This window comes from Amblyomma maculatum, chromosome 1 (genome assembly GCF_055883805.1).
Source record: "Amblyomma maculatum isolate TAMU_Amacu chromosome 1, ASM5588380v1, whole genome shotgun sequence".
NCBI classification, from domain to species: domain Eukaryota; kingdom Metazoa; phylum Arthropoda; class Arachnida; order Ixodida; family Ixodidae; genus Amblyomma; species Amblyomma maculatum.
In genome coordinates this window covers 231,890,932-231,909,592 of record NC_139344.1, presented here as the reverse complement: position 1 = coordinate 231,909,592, position 18,661 = coordinate 231,890,932, and the positions used below count along the sequence as shown (strand labels likewise).

The following is an 18,661-nucleotide window of genomic DNA, read 5'->3' as shown; positions in this document are numbered from 1 at the left end:
CCATACCATGAAAAAAATTCATTCTGAGAAAATGGCCCTTGAAGTTTAAAACAGCATTTTCAAGTCTAAAGTTTGTTTTTCACTGCAGCACGTTGTGCCTCCACCTCCCCGATTCCCTCGGAAAGTGCATTTTCATGTGAACAGCGGACGACGCTGACGACGCGTTATCGCTTGCGATGACAGACGCGATACGGGAGGCCGAGATCGCCGAGGTTGATAAGGTCGGTACAGCAGGCACGCTTCAAACGCCGCCTCCTTACGTTGACGCGGAAGATGCGCAGTTGGAAGTGGCGGCGCAGTCGGTCTAGTAGTGATGTAGCAGAAGCAGCACTAATAGAAGCGTCTCTGCGCCCGTTGACAACGCTTTTCGCTAACTTCGCGATTCGGACGGCATTCACAGAACGACGACGTATGCAGTGTTTTGAACTTCTTAGCGCGCATCGTGGCCGACCGTGCAATAATCCACAAAGTGCACATAACCGTTCAAAACACGCCACCAGAATTCGTAATGAGCGATGATCACGGCGATCTCAAAATGGTGAAACGTGGAGCGATTCAGCGAGTGTACAAAGAACGCCAGCTCAGTAGCAAGCCGGAGCAGACGACGCGCCGGGGAGGGGCTACCGCGTCAGCGCGCGCAGCAGCCAATAGCAGTCGCGCGATCCCCCGCGTTCTCACAGAGCGCGCGCTTTGTCCAATCACAGCCCGAATTCGAGACGCGGGAAGCTCAACAATCCCTGTGAGGCCCCCAATCACAAGCGAGCCATGCTTCTGCTATGCCGCGGACGCCGCCGGCGAAGGCAATATGAAAAGGGCAAGCATTCACAAACAAAACAAGACCAAGATGGCGGCGCTCGGTTCAGCGGCAGAGAAATGGCGTGCGCGCGAAGTTTGGGTACTTTTGCCGTTCGCTCGCGACTCTGGGGCTGCCGCGCCCAGTTGTATGTTTAATTTAAAGCAGTTCCACGATGAATTAGGCCTTTATAATTATAGGAAAGGTAGTTTATAACATATACAGCCGAGATATGTACTTTTTGAAAAGCCGACTTTTTCGCGATTTTTCGACTTTCAAAGCCCACGTCCCCCCTTAAGGAGCCGCAAAGTACTGCGTTTCATTAGAATTTTCCTGCATTGTAAGCAGCTCCTTAGCCTGGCCTCTGAAAAGCATCCTCGGTGCAAGCTTTCTACACCGACTACAAATAATAATCTCATGGGTGACTACGCGTCATGGACTGCAAAACTGTGCAGGTGTGCTGACTTGCCACAAGCCATTCAGGCCACACTATAGTGTGGAAGGCAGGTTGCAATGGTATTAGGCATTTGATTTTTGCTGGCATCATAATGTGTAATTTATTGTTGAAGTTGTGCACGCGCTGCGATAGCATCACCCAGGAGACTACCAAAGAGTGTGTGATGGAATGAAGGGGGCGGTACACGCAGCTCATTCTCGCATTGAGATGCCTAGCCTGGGCTCATTTTATAAATATTTTTATTCATTTATTTCTTTGTTTATTTGAACACTTTTAACATTCCAGGTGATTTTGAAATAACATTTCACCTACTGTGCCTCAGGAGCCTTGTAAAGTAGACCTACTGCTTTGTGAGAATTACTTGAACACTCTCGGTGTTTGTCTTGTAGTGCACTGTATCAACTGTGTACCTTTTGTACACAGTTCGTATGTTTTTAGCAGCACCTAACTGAAAGTGCTAAAATACACGTGTAGACATGGATTGTCCTCGTGCGGTTCGCCTGTATGAGTTTGTTTCACATTGTTCATGCAGCACACCCCTCCTGCCTGCAGACACCAAACATGACGGTGTCAGTGAATAAGTATCGCTGGCAGTGCATAAATTGCAAGTCCTGCGGCCTCTGTGGGACCTCGGACAACGACGTGAGTGCACTGCTTGCTCAGAAGGGTTTTGTCTAAGGTTGTGTGAATGGTCTAGATTTCGAATACGAATCGAATTTGTTTGTATTTGAAAAACTGATATATTGGAATTTTCCGAATATTCGATAAGTACGGAATAATGAAACATTTTCGAATTCATCATTGCGCTTCACTGCAATGCTTGACCGTGTGGGCTATGCAGTGAGGCATTCTCAAAAAATAAAGGGGGCAAGGCCATTTTGTCAATAGGGACCTGTATTTTTTTTTTTAATGGAGTGTTCCCCCAAACTCTGTGTGCGAACATGAGCACGCGGTATTTGGAGATAAAATTAAACTGAAATTGCACAGAAGCGTACGCCCTACTGAAAAATGCAGTATACATTTTATACAGCATTCTATATACAGTCAAATCTCGATATAACGAATCGCGGGACCGCCGAAAATCATTCGTTATTTTGAAATGACATTGTAATGAAGAACCTCTGGTTATGAGCCTGTGGTCAAGCCTAGGAACAAAAGTCTTCCGTGGGGTCGTCATCGTTGACACGTCGCGAACACTGTCAATGATCTCTTTGGTCGTCAACTCTGCCGACGTTAGTGGTGCGCTGTCGCTGTAGTTGTCGAAAGAAGAGACAGCGGGCAGCAGTTTCTCAACCTCGGTCCACAGGTCTTCTGGGCCGTTGTCATTCATTTCCAGGTCGTCTTGATGCACAGGCGCTTTGACAAGCCCTGCTTTCTGCCAGCAGTTGCTGATGGTTGACGCCTTCAAATTCCACCAAGCTCCCGTGAACATTTCCGCTGCCTGGCGAATGTTAACTACAGTTGGCTGCTTCAGGCGCAGACTGATAATCAGCCGCTGTACAAGGCGCTTACGAAATTCTGCCTTCACACTCTTTATAATGCCTTGATCTAGCGGTTGCAGCAAAGATGTGTTATTTGGCGGCAGAAATTCTAGGCGAACGTGTGTCAGGCAAACATTCACGATGTGCGCAGAGCAGTTGTCAACAACCAAAAGAATTTTTCTGTCATCCTTCCTCATTTGGTCATCGAGTTTGATGAGCCATTCGGAGAACAATTCTCTGGTCATCTAGGCACGTTTGTTTGCACGGTAGTCGTACGGTGTCAACGTGACATTCTTCATGCAGCGAGGCTTCGCATACTTGCCGATGATGAGCGGTTTAATCTTCTTCGTGCCTGTTGCATTGCAGCAGAGCAGAACTGTTAAGCGAAGATGAGACTTTTTCCCTCCTTTGCACTGCTGTCCTTTGAAGTGCATCGTCCGATCTGGCAGCAGCTGGTAAAAACACGCGGTTTCGTCCGCGTTGACAATGTCGTCTTCACAGTACGACTCGGCCACCTCACGAAAACAATCAGTTCGCCAGGAATCCGCGGTTTCTTTGTCAGCTGTCTTTTCCTCGCCTGACACTACCTGCCAAGCTAATCTGTTCCTTTGACGGAAACGGAAAAGCCAGCCCGCACTTTCTTCAAACCCAGTTATTTCAAGTGCATCGGCAAACTCGCGTGCCTTTTCTTGCAGCATTGGGCTAGACACGGGAACGTTTTGCAGTCTGGCGTCTTTAAACCACGTGAGGACAGCCTGGTCTACATCCTGAAAGTTTCCTAGACGCAGCCGTTTTCTCGTAGGAGCAAGTTGAGATTCCCGGTGAAGTTTTGTAACCTTGTCACGGTCCTTCAAAATGGTCATGACGGTAGATGGGGCAATGCCACGCTGCCTGCAGAGGTCAATTTGTTTTTTCCTCCGTCGATTTCTCGCAAAATGTCCACTTTTTCCTGCAGTGAAAACTGCTTTCGCTTCTTCTTGGCGCCGTCGTTGGCTGCATTCATCATCTGACTTTTCGCAGTAAGGCCACCAGCAACAAAAACCACCTGTTCGCGCGTAAGTGAACACGAACGTCCGACCAACGAACGTCACGCAACACAGAGAGAAGAAGCCAGGCGACTAGGCCACTAGACCTGCTAAGCCACTGGATATTAAACCACAGCTTTGCGGTGGCGCTAGGAGTTGGCACTAAATATGGCGATGATGATAGCTACTGCCCATGGGACGTACACACAGAAACGGCGATTTCTGTTTCACGCGAGAGTTGCGGCGCTGGTAATTTTTGCCGAATTCGTTATACTGATGTTCCTTGATAATAGCGGAAAAAATAAATGTGTTCGTTAATCTGAAATATGCGTCCTATTGAAATTTGTAGTACTGAAATATTTTGCATTGAAAATATTGTAAATCAGTTGGGGATTTTAAAAATATTTGTTAATTTGAAAAATTCGTTAATCTGGTATTCGTAGTAACGAGATTTGACTGTACCGGTATTTGTATAGCATGGACCTTCAGGAAACAGGATGGGGCTGTTATACAGTCGAATCTCGATGTAACGAACCTCAATGTAGCGAAATTCGCGATGTAACGCATTTTTTTTTTCATTTCCCAATCACTTCCCCATTGAAAACCATGTATTTTTTTTCGCGATTAACGAAGTAATTTTGTACCGCACTTTCGATGTAACGAAGTCCTTGTGCATCGCATGCATGTGCCAGGAGCGACTTTCATAATCAAATGAAAGATAAAAGTTTAGCCGAGACAAAACGCATTTTGTATTTGCCCTTTTACGCGCCAATTTTGCCGGCAGTCTGGGAATCTGCGAGAACGTACAGCTGTGCCATCTGTCGTACGCATACAAAACCCGCGGCACGGAAGTTTCAAGACGTGTCACGCCATGACGCCACTGGCCAGTCGGAGACTCGGAACGTGAAAGCGCAAACCGGAAATATGCGTACGTGAGGCCTGAGGAGGCTGACAAAGAGCATCGCGTTGTTGAGCTCGACTGAGGCCTACGAACAGCAGCAGCGTTTCTTCGACTTGGCTCCGTTCATCGTGCAGCGAGTTTTGTGTCCAAGATGAGTGGACATGAAAGCCAAGATCATCACTGAAGTAATGAACGGCGAAAAGAAGACTGTTGCCGAAAGGTATGGACTTTTGCAGAGTTCACTGTCTACGATTCTTAAATTGAAAGACAGCATTATGACTGCTGTTAGTGCGGGTGGCTCGGGCCTGCAGCGGAAAAGATTAAAGGAGGCAAGCTACGTCGACGTAGAAAAGGCCCTCTTCACGTGGTTCTTAGATATGCGTGCCAAAAACATGCCGTTGAGCGGGGCCATTCTACAACAGAAGGCCCTGAACTTCGCTTGCATTCTTGGGTGCGACGACTTCAAAGCCAGCAGCGGGTGGCTCCAACGATTTAAGGAGAGGCACAACATTGTTGGAAAGGTGGCCAGCAGCGAGTCTGTCGAAGCGAACGAGATTGGAGCATCTGACTGACTGCGTGATCGAGTCCTGGGCATTTTGGCGCGTTTCGAGCCGACATTTACAATGCCGACGAGACAGCATTTTTCTATCGGCTGTTGCCAAAGAAAACATTGGCGCTGCGAAATGAAAAATGCCATGGTGGCAAGCACAGTAAGCAGCGTTTAACTGTTCTTTTCTGTGCCAACATGAATGGCAGCGATAAACGCGTGTCATTCGTAATTGGAACAAGTGAGAAGCCGCGCTGCTTTAGCGGCAAGAAAACGATGCCGGTGAAATACACGTCAAACACGAAGGCGTGGATGACGCGGGATTTGTTCACAAAATGGCTGAAGGACTTGGATGCTGAAATGCGCAAGCAGGAAAGAAGCATCTGCCTACTTGTGGACAACTGCTCCACGCATCATGTTCAAGACTGTGCACTCACCAACGTCGAGCTCGAATATTTTCCTGCAAATTGCACCTCCCTGATACAACCACTGGACCAGGGTATTATTAACAGCGTGAAGTGTTCGTACCACAATCGGGTAATTGAAAGGCTGCTGCTGAATATTGAGCTTAAAAGAGAGGACAAAATCGACGTATTCATGGCCTTGGAGATGCTATCGCGGTCATGGGAGTCGACGAGCAGCGTGATTATAGCGAACTGTTTAAGAAAGTGGGCTTCAAGGATAGCATGCACTCAAACCAAGAACTGGGTTGCGAAGCTAATGACGACGACCACGAAAGCATGCCATCCACATCCAGCACAGACATCGGTGACTCGTGGCAGCTACTCTGCGATCAGGGTGGTGCTCCCAGCGACGTGACGCTTGGACTTTGTTTTCAGCGACGCTTGTGCTCTTACAACCGAAGAGCTGGATGATGCCGCTATAATTCAGAGTGTCACCGACACGGGAATGGAGGATGACGACTCTGACCAAGACACCCATGTGGCGAGCAGCGCGCCTACACCGACGCAAGTCATGGATGCGCTGGATGTTCCGCGTGCGCACGCGGGCGCGCATTCACATGAGCAGGCCTTGGTAGCCCTGTCTACATACGAGCACCTTATAATGCCGACACTTATTAAAAAGTGTCAGTTGAAGTTGACGGAGTTCTTTGCTGCCACGTGAACTGGATTGACTGCACGTACTCCACAAAGTTCCAATAAACATTTTTGCATTCATGAAACAGTCTCGTAATTCCATGAATAACAGGACCATTGAGTTAGTAAACCGAATTTTCTTGCAGCATCCATTTTTTTGCGTGCGATGTCCTCGTAGAAAAAAAAAAAGTCCAGTGTTGACAAACTGATAGAGCTAGTGTGACTGTACCGTTAAAACAGGCGAGCGGCGAAAGAAAAATAAAATAAAAACGTGCCCTGGTCACATACAGCGAATAAAATAAAGTGCAGAGCAAGAAAAGCGACGTAATTAAGCACTGATAGAAACCGTTCACTTAACCGTCACATAAGCGTTCGCCAAGCGCTTCGTTGCGAGCACAATCCCACCGTCAGCAAGAACGAGCCACGCCCAAGGTACCCGCGCCGACGTGAGCGATGTGAACATATTTTTCTTTATTTTTTTCCCTATTGATGCGTCCCCGCCTGCAAATGTTTAACGATGATGATACCAGTGGCGACATCTTGTGGCGGCTTTGAGTACTAGACGCTGCGTTCGTTCTTTGCTATGCGCACACGGAGAAAAATGATGCCGTCGCGGTGTTTGCTATCACTCATTATGCTCCTGATATAGAAGAAAACATCCGGTGCCTTGTTAGCGCTGCTATTACTAGAATTTCTTGCGTATTTCCTCAATAAGTGTTTTACAAGTTCCCATCAACTCCACGAACCAGTTATACTTTATTTTGACAGCCGAAACATGGGAACCTCGGCGTAACGAAATTCGTGATGTAACAAAATTTTCGGCTGCAAGTAGGACTTCGTTGTATCGAGGTTCAACTGTATTGCTGACGAATAATGCAGTAAACCCTGGTTAATTTGACCTTTAAGAGACCATAAAAAAATGTCCAAATTAAGGGGGGACACTAGTCTTCTGGACAAAAAAAATCGCAAAAAAAAGTCGCTTTTTAGAAAATGTGATTTGCGAAATCAGTAGCTCTTTATCTACCTATGTGCTAAGTTTTTCATCGTAGGGTCGGTATTTTAGTCACAATGCCAATTTATATAATGATGTCGCCCAAATTTGGGCCGACAACGACCCCCGAAACAACCATTTTCTGCGAGGCGTAGCTCCCATTTTGTGTGCGGCACCGTAGCCATCTTGGTCTCATTCGAAAGAGCTGCCTTCCGTCTTCAAATTGCCGCCTCTGCTGTTTACATTCGCCCATTCGTCACATAAAAATAGCAAAAAAGAAAACGTGGCATTTGCAATCCCATTGGCTTTCAGGGTGCACATGACGATAAGGCGTCACCGCATTGGTGGAGCTGGCTGACGGCGTCTGCTCGGCGCGCCCGAGCCGCGGGGAGACGGCAGAGACGTGACGCTGGCTGCTCTTGGTTCTGAACCGCGAGATGCGTTCACGGCAAGAATTTGTGAAAAAAAGTGAAAAAAATAGTTGATTAATCATCTTAAGTGATGCCGTGCCGAAAGTCGTGCGCCGAACGATCGTGTGTACGAGCCTGAAGTAGGCCTAGCGTGTTCCCCAGCACAGGAGACTGCTACTGCCAGCGGTCGCACCCGCCGCGACAGTGATATCGCAGGCCGCAGATGAGCAGAAAGATAAGCTCAAAACAGAAACAGCTTGAACTCGCGCCAACTCCAGCAACGAAGCGGTAGACAGATTAATTTCATGACGATGATGGCAGGGCGGCGGACAGTCCGCTTGGCGAGGCAGAGTTCGCGATCGTCAGATGTAAACAGTTTGCCGAGACTGCCGAAGTGTAAAGCATACGGCGGCGATATTCACATTAAACATGGTGATCGTGAATAAGAAATCGCCGTAAAACTTATTGTCCAGTGCGTAAACTGCGGGACACGTCGTCTTCTTAGAGCTCGCCGCGCGTTTGTGCCGATGGGACCTGGTTCATAGTTCTTCGTGAATGCACTTGCTTCCAGTGCAATGCAGAGCACTGGGAAGCAGCAAACAGCTCCAAATTACAATTTTTTTCCACAGTAAACGTTCCTCACTGCGGTCTTGATGCGAGGACGAGCAAAACGCCGTACGTGACAAAAAAAAAAAAGTCGCTGCCTGCATGTGACTCGAGCAGCCGAAAAAGTGACAACTGAATGTGCTGCTACTGCAAATCAAAGTGAAAGAGGCGACACTTGGACGTTGGAAAGCAAAGAGACTATATTCCTGGAGGTTTCTAACCATTTTAAATTGTAACTGTGTGCATTGCACCAGTGAATGTCTGTTAAATAATCCCTTGTTTCTTTTTTGCTCTTTTCTCAAAACATGTATTGTCGACCACTTGCAGTTTTGCGGCCTTAATATCTCGGCACCTATTGCAGATACAGTAATAATTTGTTTTTCAGCATGAAACCAATTATGTGGAGCATACAGTGTTGCAAGCTGATTTTTTAATTTCTTGTTCAAAATTTTTAAAATGGCTTTCTTTTTGTGACTATTATAGCTATATTTTGACCTTTGAACTTTGTTAAGCAATAAAACAAGAAATAATTGCTCAATCAAAAAACTGCTTGCAACATTGTGTTCCTCATTCTTTCTAGTGTCCAGCAATGTGTTCATCTGAAGTTCTTCTTCAGTGGTCATTTTGTAATTGTTTTTGTAAGAGTTAGACTAATTGGTGCAATTATCTCATGAAATAATTGAATCACAAAAGAAATAATTGCAGTTTTAGAATCTGGACAAAAAACTACACAAACCCACCAAGTTGCATCAACTTTGATTGGTAAATAAGGAAAACAGTTTTAAGACCAGGGGGCACTGGTCTTAAAACTACAGTCGAACCCGGATATATCGAACTTGAAGGGGATCGCGAAATAGTTCGATATATTGATAATTCGATATACAAAAATCGGCTTGTGACGGCACTTACGATGCGAAAAAACGATACCATATTTGTCGCGTAATCAACCGACTCGCATAATGAACCCACCCTCCACTTTTGCACCCAAGAATTTGAAAAAAAAAAAAAGCGTTAGGCCAGCTCGCTCACATGCAAGCGACTGAGCAATCTCAGCGGCAGCGACAGAGCGAAAATTTTCAAGCTTGTTGGAACTGCGTCCCTCTTGCCGCTCGAGCCACCACGGCAGCTCAAAACAAGGTTTCTGTGTCGCCGCGGCGGCAGAAATCGCGAGCATTTTCGCTTGCATGTCGACGGCGCGTGTCAGTCCGTTTCGGTCCTCTCACCCACAGCTCATTGGCAGCATGCCAAGATGCTGCGCAGTGATAACGTCGGGGCGCGTTTATCTTTTGATAGCTACTGCGGTGGCCGGGAGCGAACTTGGCAGAGTGCCCGTGATGGCTTGATTGCACAAGCCTGGTTCGATTTATCACGCCGCGCTTGGGGCGGGCGTCATGATCGCAGCAGCTGACCGCGTGCTTTCGCTGATTCATACATGCAAGGATAAACGATAAAAAAATAATAATAATAAAATAAACATCCCCGCAAAAAAAAGAAAAGAAACCTTGCCGCTTCTTAACGTCCGCAGCCGCCATATCTTACGCTACGCCGTTCGTACAGCATAACGATAAGAAAGAATGACTCTCGCAAAGAAAAAGAAAAGAGAGCTGTTGCTTCTTAACATCCACAGGCGCCATAGCCACGTCAGCCACCGCGCCGCCGCACGCAGAAGGTTCGCAACACACACTGGAAAAAGCGTCCCACGTCTGTCTGAAAAGGGGCTGAGCTGGCTTGGCGCATGCGTTGCGCGTGCTGAAGGAGAGAGATAGCTCGGCAAAAGAATGGGCACACCCACGCACATCGCTTGCAAACGCCATGTGTTGGCGCGCGGGAAACGAGAACTGCAGATACGCGCGCCTTTGGGGAATGGGCGCGGCACTGCCCAGACCAGCCGTCGCCGAACTGTCCCCTCTCATTCCTTCCGCGCGTGGCTTGAAAACGTCACGCGGCAAACGGCTAAGGGTGATGCGATCGTCTTTGGGGAAGGCACACTTTCCAGTGCGTGGTGCGGAGTTCGATATATCGAACGACCGGTGAAATTGAGTTCGATATATGACGCGGCTTTCCTATACTTTTACATGGGGTTTTCAAGGGGATACAGTTGAATCCCGCTATAACGAAATTCACGGTGCACAAAAAAAAATTCGTTCTCGCGGAACTTCGTTATCGCAAAAATTTGACGTGAAACGCAGAAAGAATTGCCCAAGCAGCAGCAAAGGCGTTTAATGCCAAAAATCTGTAAGCTTGGTTTGCTTACGCTTCACGGCGAGCAACGCCGTCACGCGATTTTCGCACTCGGTCAGCAAACCCATTGCAACATCGTCGTCTCGGACAGCAACGAAATTCCTGATGACATCAAAAGCGTCCATCACCTGTACGGCGGTTGCCGCAGCCGGCGCTTCCTGTACGTCGTCGTCTTCTTCATCGGAAGAGTCCTTATCATTCCGGGCAGCTTTTATGATCTGCTCATCACTCACATCTTCGTGAACAACAACACAAGCGTCAGCGCCGATGTATTCGTCGAGCTCGAGATTAGGCGGCACGGTTCCTATTTCTCCCAGCGTTTTCCAGGCGGCCGCGATCCCCGGAGCCGGTGACGCCTCTTCGTCGTCGTCTGTAGCGCCTGGTGTTAGGCCAGCAGAGTGTACGGGTCGACCTTCGGCAAATCCGGCGTGCCTGAAACAGTTCACAATTACTGAGCGCCCCAGTGTGCTCCAGGCAGCAGACATAATCTGCAGTGCCACGTACAAGTCCACCTTCGTGTCTCGGCCGGTTTCAGTGTTAAAAAGCAGCCGCTGAATTAACCTCCCGCGGTAAGCGCGCTTCAGGCTAAGAATCACGCCCTGATCGAGAGGCTGTAAGACAGACGTGCAATTGGGAGGGAAAAACCTCAGCTCCGTGTTAGTGAGCTTCACTTCGTCGGAGTGATGCGCTGAACAATTGTCCAAAAGCAAGCAAACTTTACGGCCCTGCCGCTTCATGTCGCGGTCGAATGCCATCATCCACTCGGTGAAAATAGCGCGGGTCATCCATGACTTGTTGTTCGCCTTGTACTGCACAGGTAGGCTATGAGTTCCCTTAAAACAGCGCGGCTTGGCACTTTTGCCTATGACTAACGGCGGACGCTTGTCCGAGCCATCCATGTTTGTGCAAAGCAGCACTGTGATGCGTTTTTTGCTGTGTTTGCCGCCGTGACAGCGCTGCCCCTTGAAGTCGAGCGTCCTAGCCGGCAACATCTCGTAGAATAGCCCGGTCTCGTCGGCGTTGTAAATGTCTGCAGGCGCGAAGTTGCTTAAAATTCCGGCCATGTTACTCGCCTTCCAAGCAGCTGCTCCGTCCACGTCTGCTGACATTGACTCGCCGCACAACACTTTTCCAACGATGTTATGGCGGGCCTTGAAACGGTTTAGCCAGCCAATGCTGGCTTTAAAATCATCAATGCCAAGTAGGCATGCATAGTTCAAGGCTTTCTGCTGGACGATGCTTCCGGACAGGGGGACGTTGCTGGCTCGTGCTTCCACAAACCACGCATGCACTGCTTTGTCCAACTCTTCATGGAGGGGCCTCGTCACCTTTTTGTGCTTCGAGGATGTGCCTGAAGCAAGTGCCATTCTCACGCTGTCCTTATTGCCTAGAATCGTTGACAGCGAACTTGCAGGAATTCCGAAGTCTTCAGCAATTGCCGCTTTCTTCCTTCCGCTTTCTGCTTGGGCGATTATTTGAGCTTTTTGCTCAAGGGAAAGAGTTTTGCGTTTTTTCACTTGCGTTGCCATCGTGTCCTGCGGATGAAAACTCGTTGTTGTCGAAGAGAAAGGCAGCGAGTGAACAACGCGACCACGACACAAAGCCAAAATGGCGGAACTGCAATCACGTGATTTCATGCTTAATGTGGCTTTGGATTTGACTTGGACTTCTCGCCAATAAAACTAGTTTCGGTTTCGATTTTGAACGCGAAAATTTCGTTGAAGCGGAAACGCTCTGCAAAAATGGTTCGTTGTGCAGAGAAATTTAGGCCATTAATTCTTATAGGATACTCGCGGGGAATAAAAAATTATTCGTTGTCGCGGAAATTTCGTTGTGGCGGGATTCAACTGTATTTCGTGAGTTCGATATAACCAAAATTCGATATATCCGTGTTCGATATAACCGGGTTCGACTGTATCTTCCTTGTGGTAGTTTTGGCAAAAGGAGTGTGTCCAGTTTTGCAAGCTCACAGTAAATTTTTAAAATTACAGGCATGCTAATACATCAACATAGTTTCTTTGTGTGGATGTTTATCTTACATAATGTTGTAATTTTTATTTTATTTCTCGATGGTTTCATAAGTTGCATGTTAAAGGATTAATGATGGCTATTTGATTATTTGCAATCGCTCACAAAAAGTAGTTCAACAGAATGGCAAAGCGGGCGAGTTGGTGATGCATGGTTTAAAAAATAAAACAGCGCAAAACACACAGACGAAAGAATAGAAACAGACACCACAAGTGCTGACTCTCAACTGATTTTTAATCATCGGAAACACTATATATAGGGGAACACAACAAATACAAAGAAGAGCATGTGTGGCTACGTGTTGTCAAGATACGCCACTTCACTATCGCGCAGTAACAGCGAAGGTTTGCTGATGCACAACCTGGTTCTTTTCCTCATCTCAAAGGCTTCAACGATTTCACGTGTCAGCTGCACCGAGTGTTTGCACAAAATGTCGCTATAATGGAATAAAGGTGAACATGATTGGCATTCATGGCAACGGTCTGTTAAGTTCGAGGAACGGGCAGATACCAGGGAGCGGTTATGTTCACAGAGACGTGTGTTAATGCAACGTCCCGTTTGGCCAACATACACTTGATCACAGGCAAAGGGAATTTTATAGACCACCTCCTGACAACAAGGAACATACTCCCGGTCATGTTTTGTCCTGCACACCTGTTTTGGATTTAAAGCATTACTGGTCTTGTTATCAACGATAGAACAAATCTTTCCAAGCTTATTTGGGGCCGAAAAAACAATTCGAACACCGAACCTGCGGGCCACATTCTTAAGGTTATGCGACAGTCGATGTATATAGGGAATAACCGCTATCTTCTGCCTTTCACAATCTTTCTGAGTAGACGGCAAGGTCTTGAGCATTTTGATTAATTTATTGCATCCAAGAGTGATCACCTCATCCGGATAACCTGCCTCTTTAAGCCTCCGTACTTGATCATGGAAGCTCTGATCCATCCTGTGTGTGCAGGATCTAGATAACGCCGATGACAAAGAAGATACAACAATCCCGGCTTTAACGGTTTTTGAATGCTTAGATACATAGTTAAGGGGAGACACTGGTCTTAAAATGAAAATTTTTATTTTTAGAGATATAATAACGAAATTGGGTGTGTATATGTATTTCTTCCTCCTGTTTTCAAAAATGTAATTAGTTTTACTCTATCTCAATTAGTTCTAATGTTATTGGGAAATAACCAAAGCCTAATTTGGTAATTTCTTACGGGTCGTTAGGACAGTTTCCCTCAATATTTTTTCGTTCCGATTAAAATGTAGTTGTAGACAAAGACCTGTCATGTGGAGCTATGCTATTTATATTATCATTGATGTACATCACAGTATAAAAATATTCAATTATGTAGATGCCCCACAATTCGAAAATATAATTAGCTGACATTATTGTTCAATAAATTTGATATGTTCAACTTAGCAATATAAAAATAGCATAGCTCCACAGTTCAAACCTTTCTGAATTCAACGGTATAAGATTTATTAAAATTGCACCACAAAAACCCAATGAAAAGTTCCGTAAGGCTAGCCATGTCACCAAAAAACATGAAGCTGAGAAAAACTCATTTGAAGTTTTGACACTGAGTGCAGAAAATATTGGGAAGAATCTTCGACAACGGATGTTACTCAGATGTTCCCTATCAGTTTCCCTGCAAAACAAAACAAAAAGTGTCTTATTCCATCCAAGGAAACATTTAAAAAAAAAATGTCGAATGTGTACGTGTGATGAAATTATAGAGGTTACTTTCGAGAAGTTAGGGGTTGACTTTTTTTTTTTTTTTGAGGTGAAAGTGAGGACCGGAGCCAAGGAGACGAGAGCTCCACCAGGCAAACAGTTGGGGAAGAGAACTGCTTCGCTTATTCTTGGGGAAGCGAACTGCTTCTGTTCGAAATCGCAGTTTTCGCAGACAAGCAGAAGCTTTACAGCAAGGCCGTACTCCTTATCTGTTGCCTTGCTCAAACGCAGACTTCCTGCGCCGCAGGTTCCGCAATTCGCTTGCGCGAAAAAATTGTTCAAAACCTTCAAGTCCACAATCACGAACTGGGTACCGGCATCAGCTGTCTGGTAATCCGCACTGACGCCAAGAAGGTCAAACTTGCGCTGGGTTGCCGACTTTTCCAACAGAACGGACTTTGCTTGCGCCGATCGCTCAACACGCTGCGCCTGCTCGGTCGACGAATAGTACACAGCATCAACACGAAGTGTACCACGATCCGAGATACGATTCGTGCTGCAACTTGGTCCCGCGGTGTCGTCATCGGGCAGCGTGCTTGATGTACCCGGCGGATCCAACGAGTCCGGCACTGCAGGCCCCGACGACGCACTGGTGGCCGCTGCCTGCTGTTTTTTGTTCCACGGACGTTTCTTCCGGCTTCCAAAAGCTCGTTGCGTGCTCGGTTTCAATCGACTGTCTCCCGGCATCTCGATCGCAAAGAGAAACTCCCGGCACAAGGCGGAAACACGGCGTGTAGAGAAACACGAGCGCAAAAACAGACGCGCACGAAGCGACAGCCACAGCGGCGAACGCAAGAGAAAGAAAAAAAAAATGACGTAGACGGTCACACCAGCCAATGGGAGGCGCAGAACGGCGCGCGCGCGAAGCGCGCCGCGTGCGAGCCAATCAGCGACCCGAAAACGGCCTTCGGGAAACCGGCCCGAACCGCCGCTCGGCTTGAGCGACGCCATTTTGAGATAGCTCAAATTGCGCACAAAGAAACCAGCTTCAAAACAAGCCCAAGATGGCGGCGATCGGCCGGCTGCAACGCCGGCGGCGCGCGCGGGAAGTTCGAACAAAGTCTCTCTTTTCGGGGCCATTTCGTCGCTGCCGTGGTGTTTTGAAAGCCGATTTTATCGCATTTCCCGACCGAATTCAGCGTTAATAATTTTACTGTAGATGCTCGAAAGGATAAACCTTCCGAAAGTGAGTTTTTCCCAAAATCGACTTTTTGACCATTTTCGACCGTTTTAAGACCCGCGTCTCCCCTTAAGTAAAGGTTTGTCAGTCCGCGGCGAATATTTCCAGCATAAATGATCTTTCTCTATATACAGACATAAATCTAAAAATTTTATTTGATCATCAACCGGGACTTCATTGGTGAACTGTAAACCACAACTGTTCGCTTTGAACACATCCATCACTTCTACCATACGCCTAGGAAAATGCATTTTATCAACAAATACTAAGAAATCATCCACGTATCTGAAAATTCGTGATGCTGTCTCACCTAAGTCATTTTGAATGGCTCTATCGATAAAGGAAAGGAAAATATTGCTAAATACAGTCGCCACTCTCAAACCTATACACACACCTGCTTTTTGAACGTATAGAAGACCTTCCCATTCAATGAATGTAGACTGCACATAAAAAGACAGCAGTTCTAAAAACCCCCCTACAGAAATGCCACATGACCGTATGAATACTTATTCATCATTGTCAGATGTGATACAAATCAACACAGCTGTCATTAAATCCTTGTGGGGAAGAGAGTAGTATAAATCCACCACATCTATGCTGAAAGCCGTGCACAAACCTAGGTTATCCTGTTGTAAAAACTTTGTAACGGAATCGGAATTGCAGGCCTTGAAAGGATCTTTGATAACCAAAGAAGACAACTGCTTCTGTAAATACCCAGAAACCTGGTATTGCCAAGTGTTCCTCTCCGTCACAATGGGATGGAACGGTGTCTCTAATTTATGCGTTTTAGCTGTGAAAAAAACATGCAAACAGTTAATCTTTGCCTTCTTCACACTGCCCAAAAGTTGTCCTAGATTCAGCTTTTCAAGCAAGCGCAACGCTCCGGATTTTACTTGCGGAGACCTGGCGAAAGTTCTTACGGATAGCCCCCATCGCCTTTTCCGAGAACGACACTGGTAAAACCACAAAACAACCTTCCTTATCCGCAGTGACCAGTCGCAAATTATTACGGACTAAAAGGTCTACCAGAGAGCCAAACCCCTTGCTAGGTTTTGCGCCAGTGGTCATCCTGGTCAAAATCGCCGTACACTCTTCAATGCATCTGGAGCGAAACTCTTCTTGTACACGGTTAGAAATTCGCATAAGGGTCACCTTCTCTTCCTTTTTGAGACGTGGCTCGACGCAGAATTTTGGGCCCATACGAAGAAGTTGCTCGTGGTTCCTCGGAAGAGCCGTATCACCAAGGATAGTCACCTTTCCAGGTCTCGTTGATGTCACCTTCTTTAACGGGAGACGCGGATGTACCATGCCCCACAAAAACTCTGTGTGCCTGTCCGTAGTCGTGCACCAGTCACGGTACACACGTAGCTGCCGAGACATCCCCACACTGTACCCACAGGCACCCCTATATATAGTGTTTCCGGTGATTAAAAATCAGTTGAGAGTCAGCGCTTGTGGTGTCTGTTTCTATTCTTTCGTCTGTGTGTTTTGCACTGTTTTATTTTTAAACCACAAAAAGTAGTTTCTCTCCTTGGCCAGAGGCCAGTAAACAGAACTGATTAAGGGTTACTGTGCATTACAAAGGTGTGAAAATGAAACTCTGAACATGGTGATCTAATTATGAAATACCTCTGAATACCTTTTATACTGATCATATACTAGCAAGGGATCTGCCAAATGTAAACAAACTGCAGCTGAAATTACCATATTTAGCAAAGCCTAAGAGGAACCTTGTAGACTTTTATAATATTGGTAATTCGCCTTACAGGACAATGAAGACATGGCTGCCATAGGGCAAGGGGAGACCAGGCCCATCGGCATCATCATTGTTTGTTTATTTCTTATTGCAGTTGTTGCATTATTTTGCAGCAAAATAACCATGTTCAAGGATGTTCCAAAGTAGGATGTTTCATTACATTCTGTTTCATTAAAGTTTTGTTGGAAAATCATTTGAGTGTGCTCCTTAAAAGAATGCAGGGAAATAATAAATCATATGGGAAAATGTGTGATCAAAACCACCCGATTTTGAGCAGTGTAACTGTTAAATGCTAGTTAATTTGGTTTATGGTGTTCGGCATTCCAAAAGTGACTGACGCTCATGTCTTTTGTGTTATGATTAGCAAGAGAGAAAAACAAATACTCATATCTGTTTTGCACCTTGATTAACAAGTGAGAAAAACAAAATTCTCATGTCCGTTGTGAGTTTCATTAATGTTTCGTTGGAAAATCGATCGTTTGATGCTTGTGTACTATGAAATCCAAGGTTTGACGGATACTAATCGTTGATTGTTTGGTACTTGTGTACTATGAAATCCAAGGTTTGACAGATACTAATCGTTGATTGTTTAATACTTATGTACTATGAAATCCAAGGTCTGACTGATACCAATTGTTGATTGTTTGATACTTGAGTACTATGAAATCCAAGGTTTGACGGATACTAATCGTTGAGTGTTGGATACTTGTGTACTATGGAATCCAAGGTTTGACGGATTACTTTTACTTTTTTTGCTTTATGTGCAATTATAGACAGGCAAAATTGCCAGAGTTCTAATTCATTTTTATATTTATCAGAGTTTTTATGCTTCTCCATCAGTCACTGTATTGTTCCTCATTTCTGCTGATAAATAAATCAGTTTCGTTCATAATATCTGTTATTACTGTTGCGTTAATTCTTCATTAGTTTAAAAGGGGGGGGCAGCTTCAAAAACAGCATTTCGCACGAAATATCTACTCAAGGTGCACTTGATGTTGGAATAAACATTGCCGTGGCATATCACACCTTTACACATTAGCCAACTGCTGCAGTTGTGCAGAAGAGCTTAAGAAATACAAACTGGATTGGGGAAGGTCACATAGGACTAACAAAGGTCTGTCACCAAAACAAAAATTCATCCTGTTACAAGAGTGCTACTGCAACCGTGTACATCTACTCTGCCCTGTGCCTTCCAGCTGCCATGACTTTGCATTAATGCTGTGGAAGCCTCAGTGATTACTGCCTGCCACATCATTCCCACTGGAACAGTTTGCTCTCATAATGATGCAACAATTATTGCAGTTGGTCATTATGGTACATATTTCTCCACATAGAAGTTTTCGAAAGGTCTACGGGCACTGCCATATTGGACACTGGAGTGTGCCCTCACACTTTCCCCACTGCCCTCCC

The 18,661-nt window shown here is 46.0% G+C and overlaps 1 protein-coding gene across 4 annotated transcripts in view; it reads left to right on the top strand.

Moving 5' to 3' along the window:
* LOC146205891 (uncharacterized) overlaps nt 1-18,139 on the top strand; it is a 92,421-nt gene extending 74,282 nt beyond the window's left edge. For all 4 annotated transcript variants that reach the window (XM_084590556.1, XM_084590554.1, XM_084590555.1 and 1 more), the window contains 2 exons: nt 1,783-1,892; nt 17,264-18,139. In XM_084590556.1, coding sequence (XP_084446682.1) covers nt 1,783-1,892; nt 17,264-17,398 — 245 coding nt within the window. In that variant the 3' untranslated portion in view covers nt 17,399-18,139. The remainder of the gene's footprint in view (nt 1-1,782; nt 1,893-17,263) is intronic.
* The last annotated feature ends 522 nt before the right edge of the window (nt 18,140-18,661 follow it).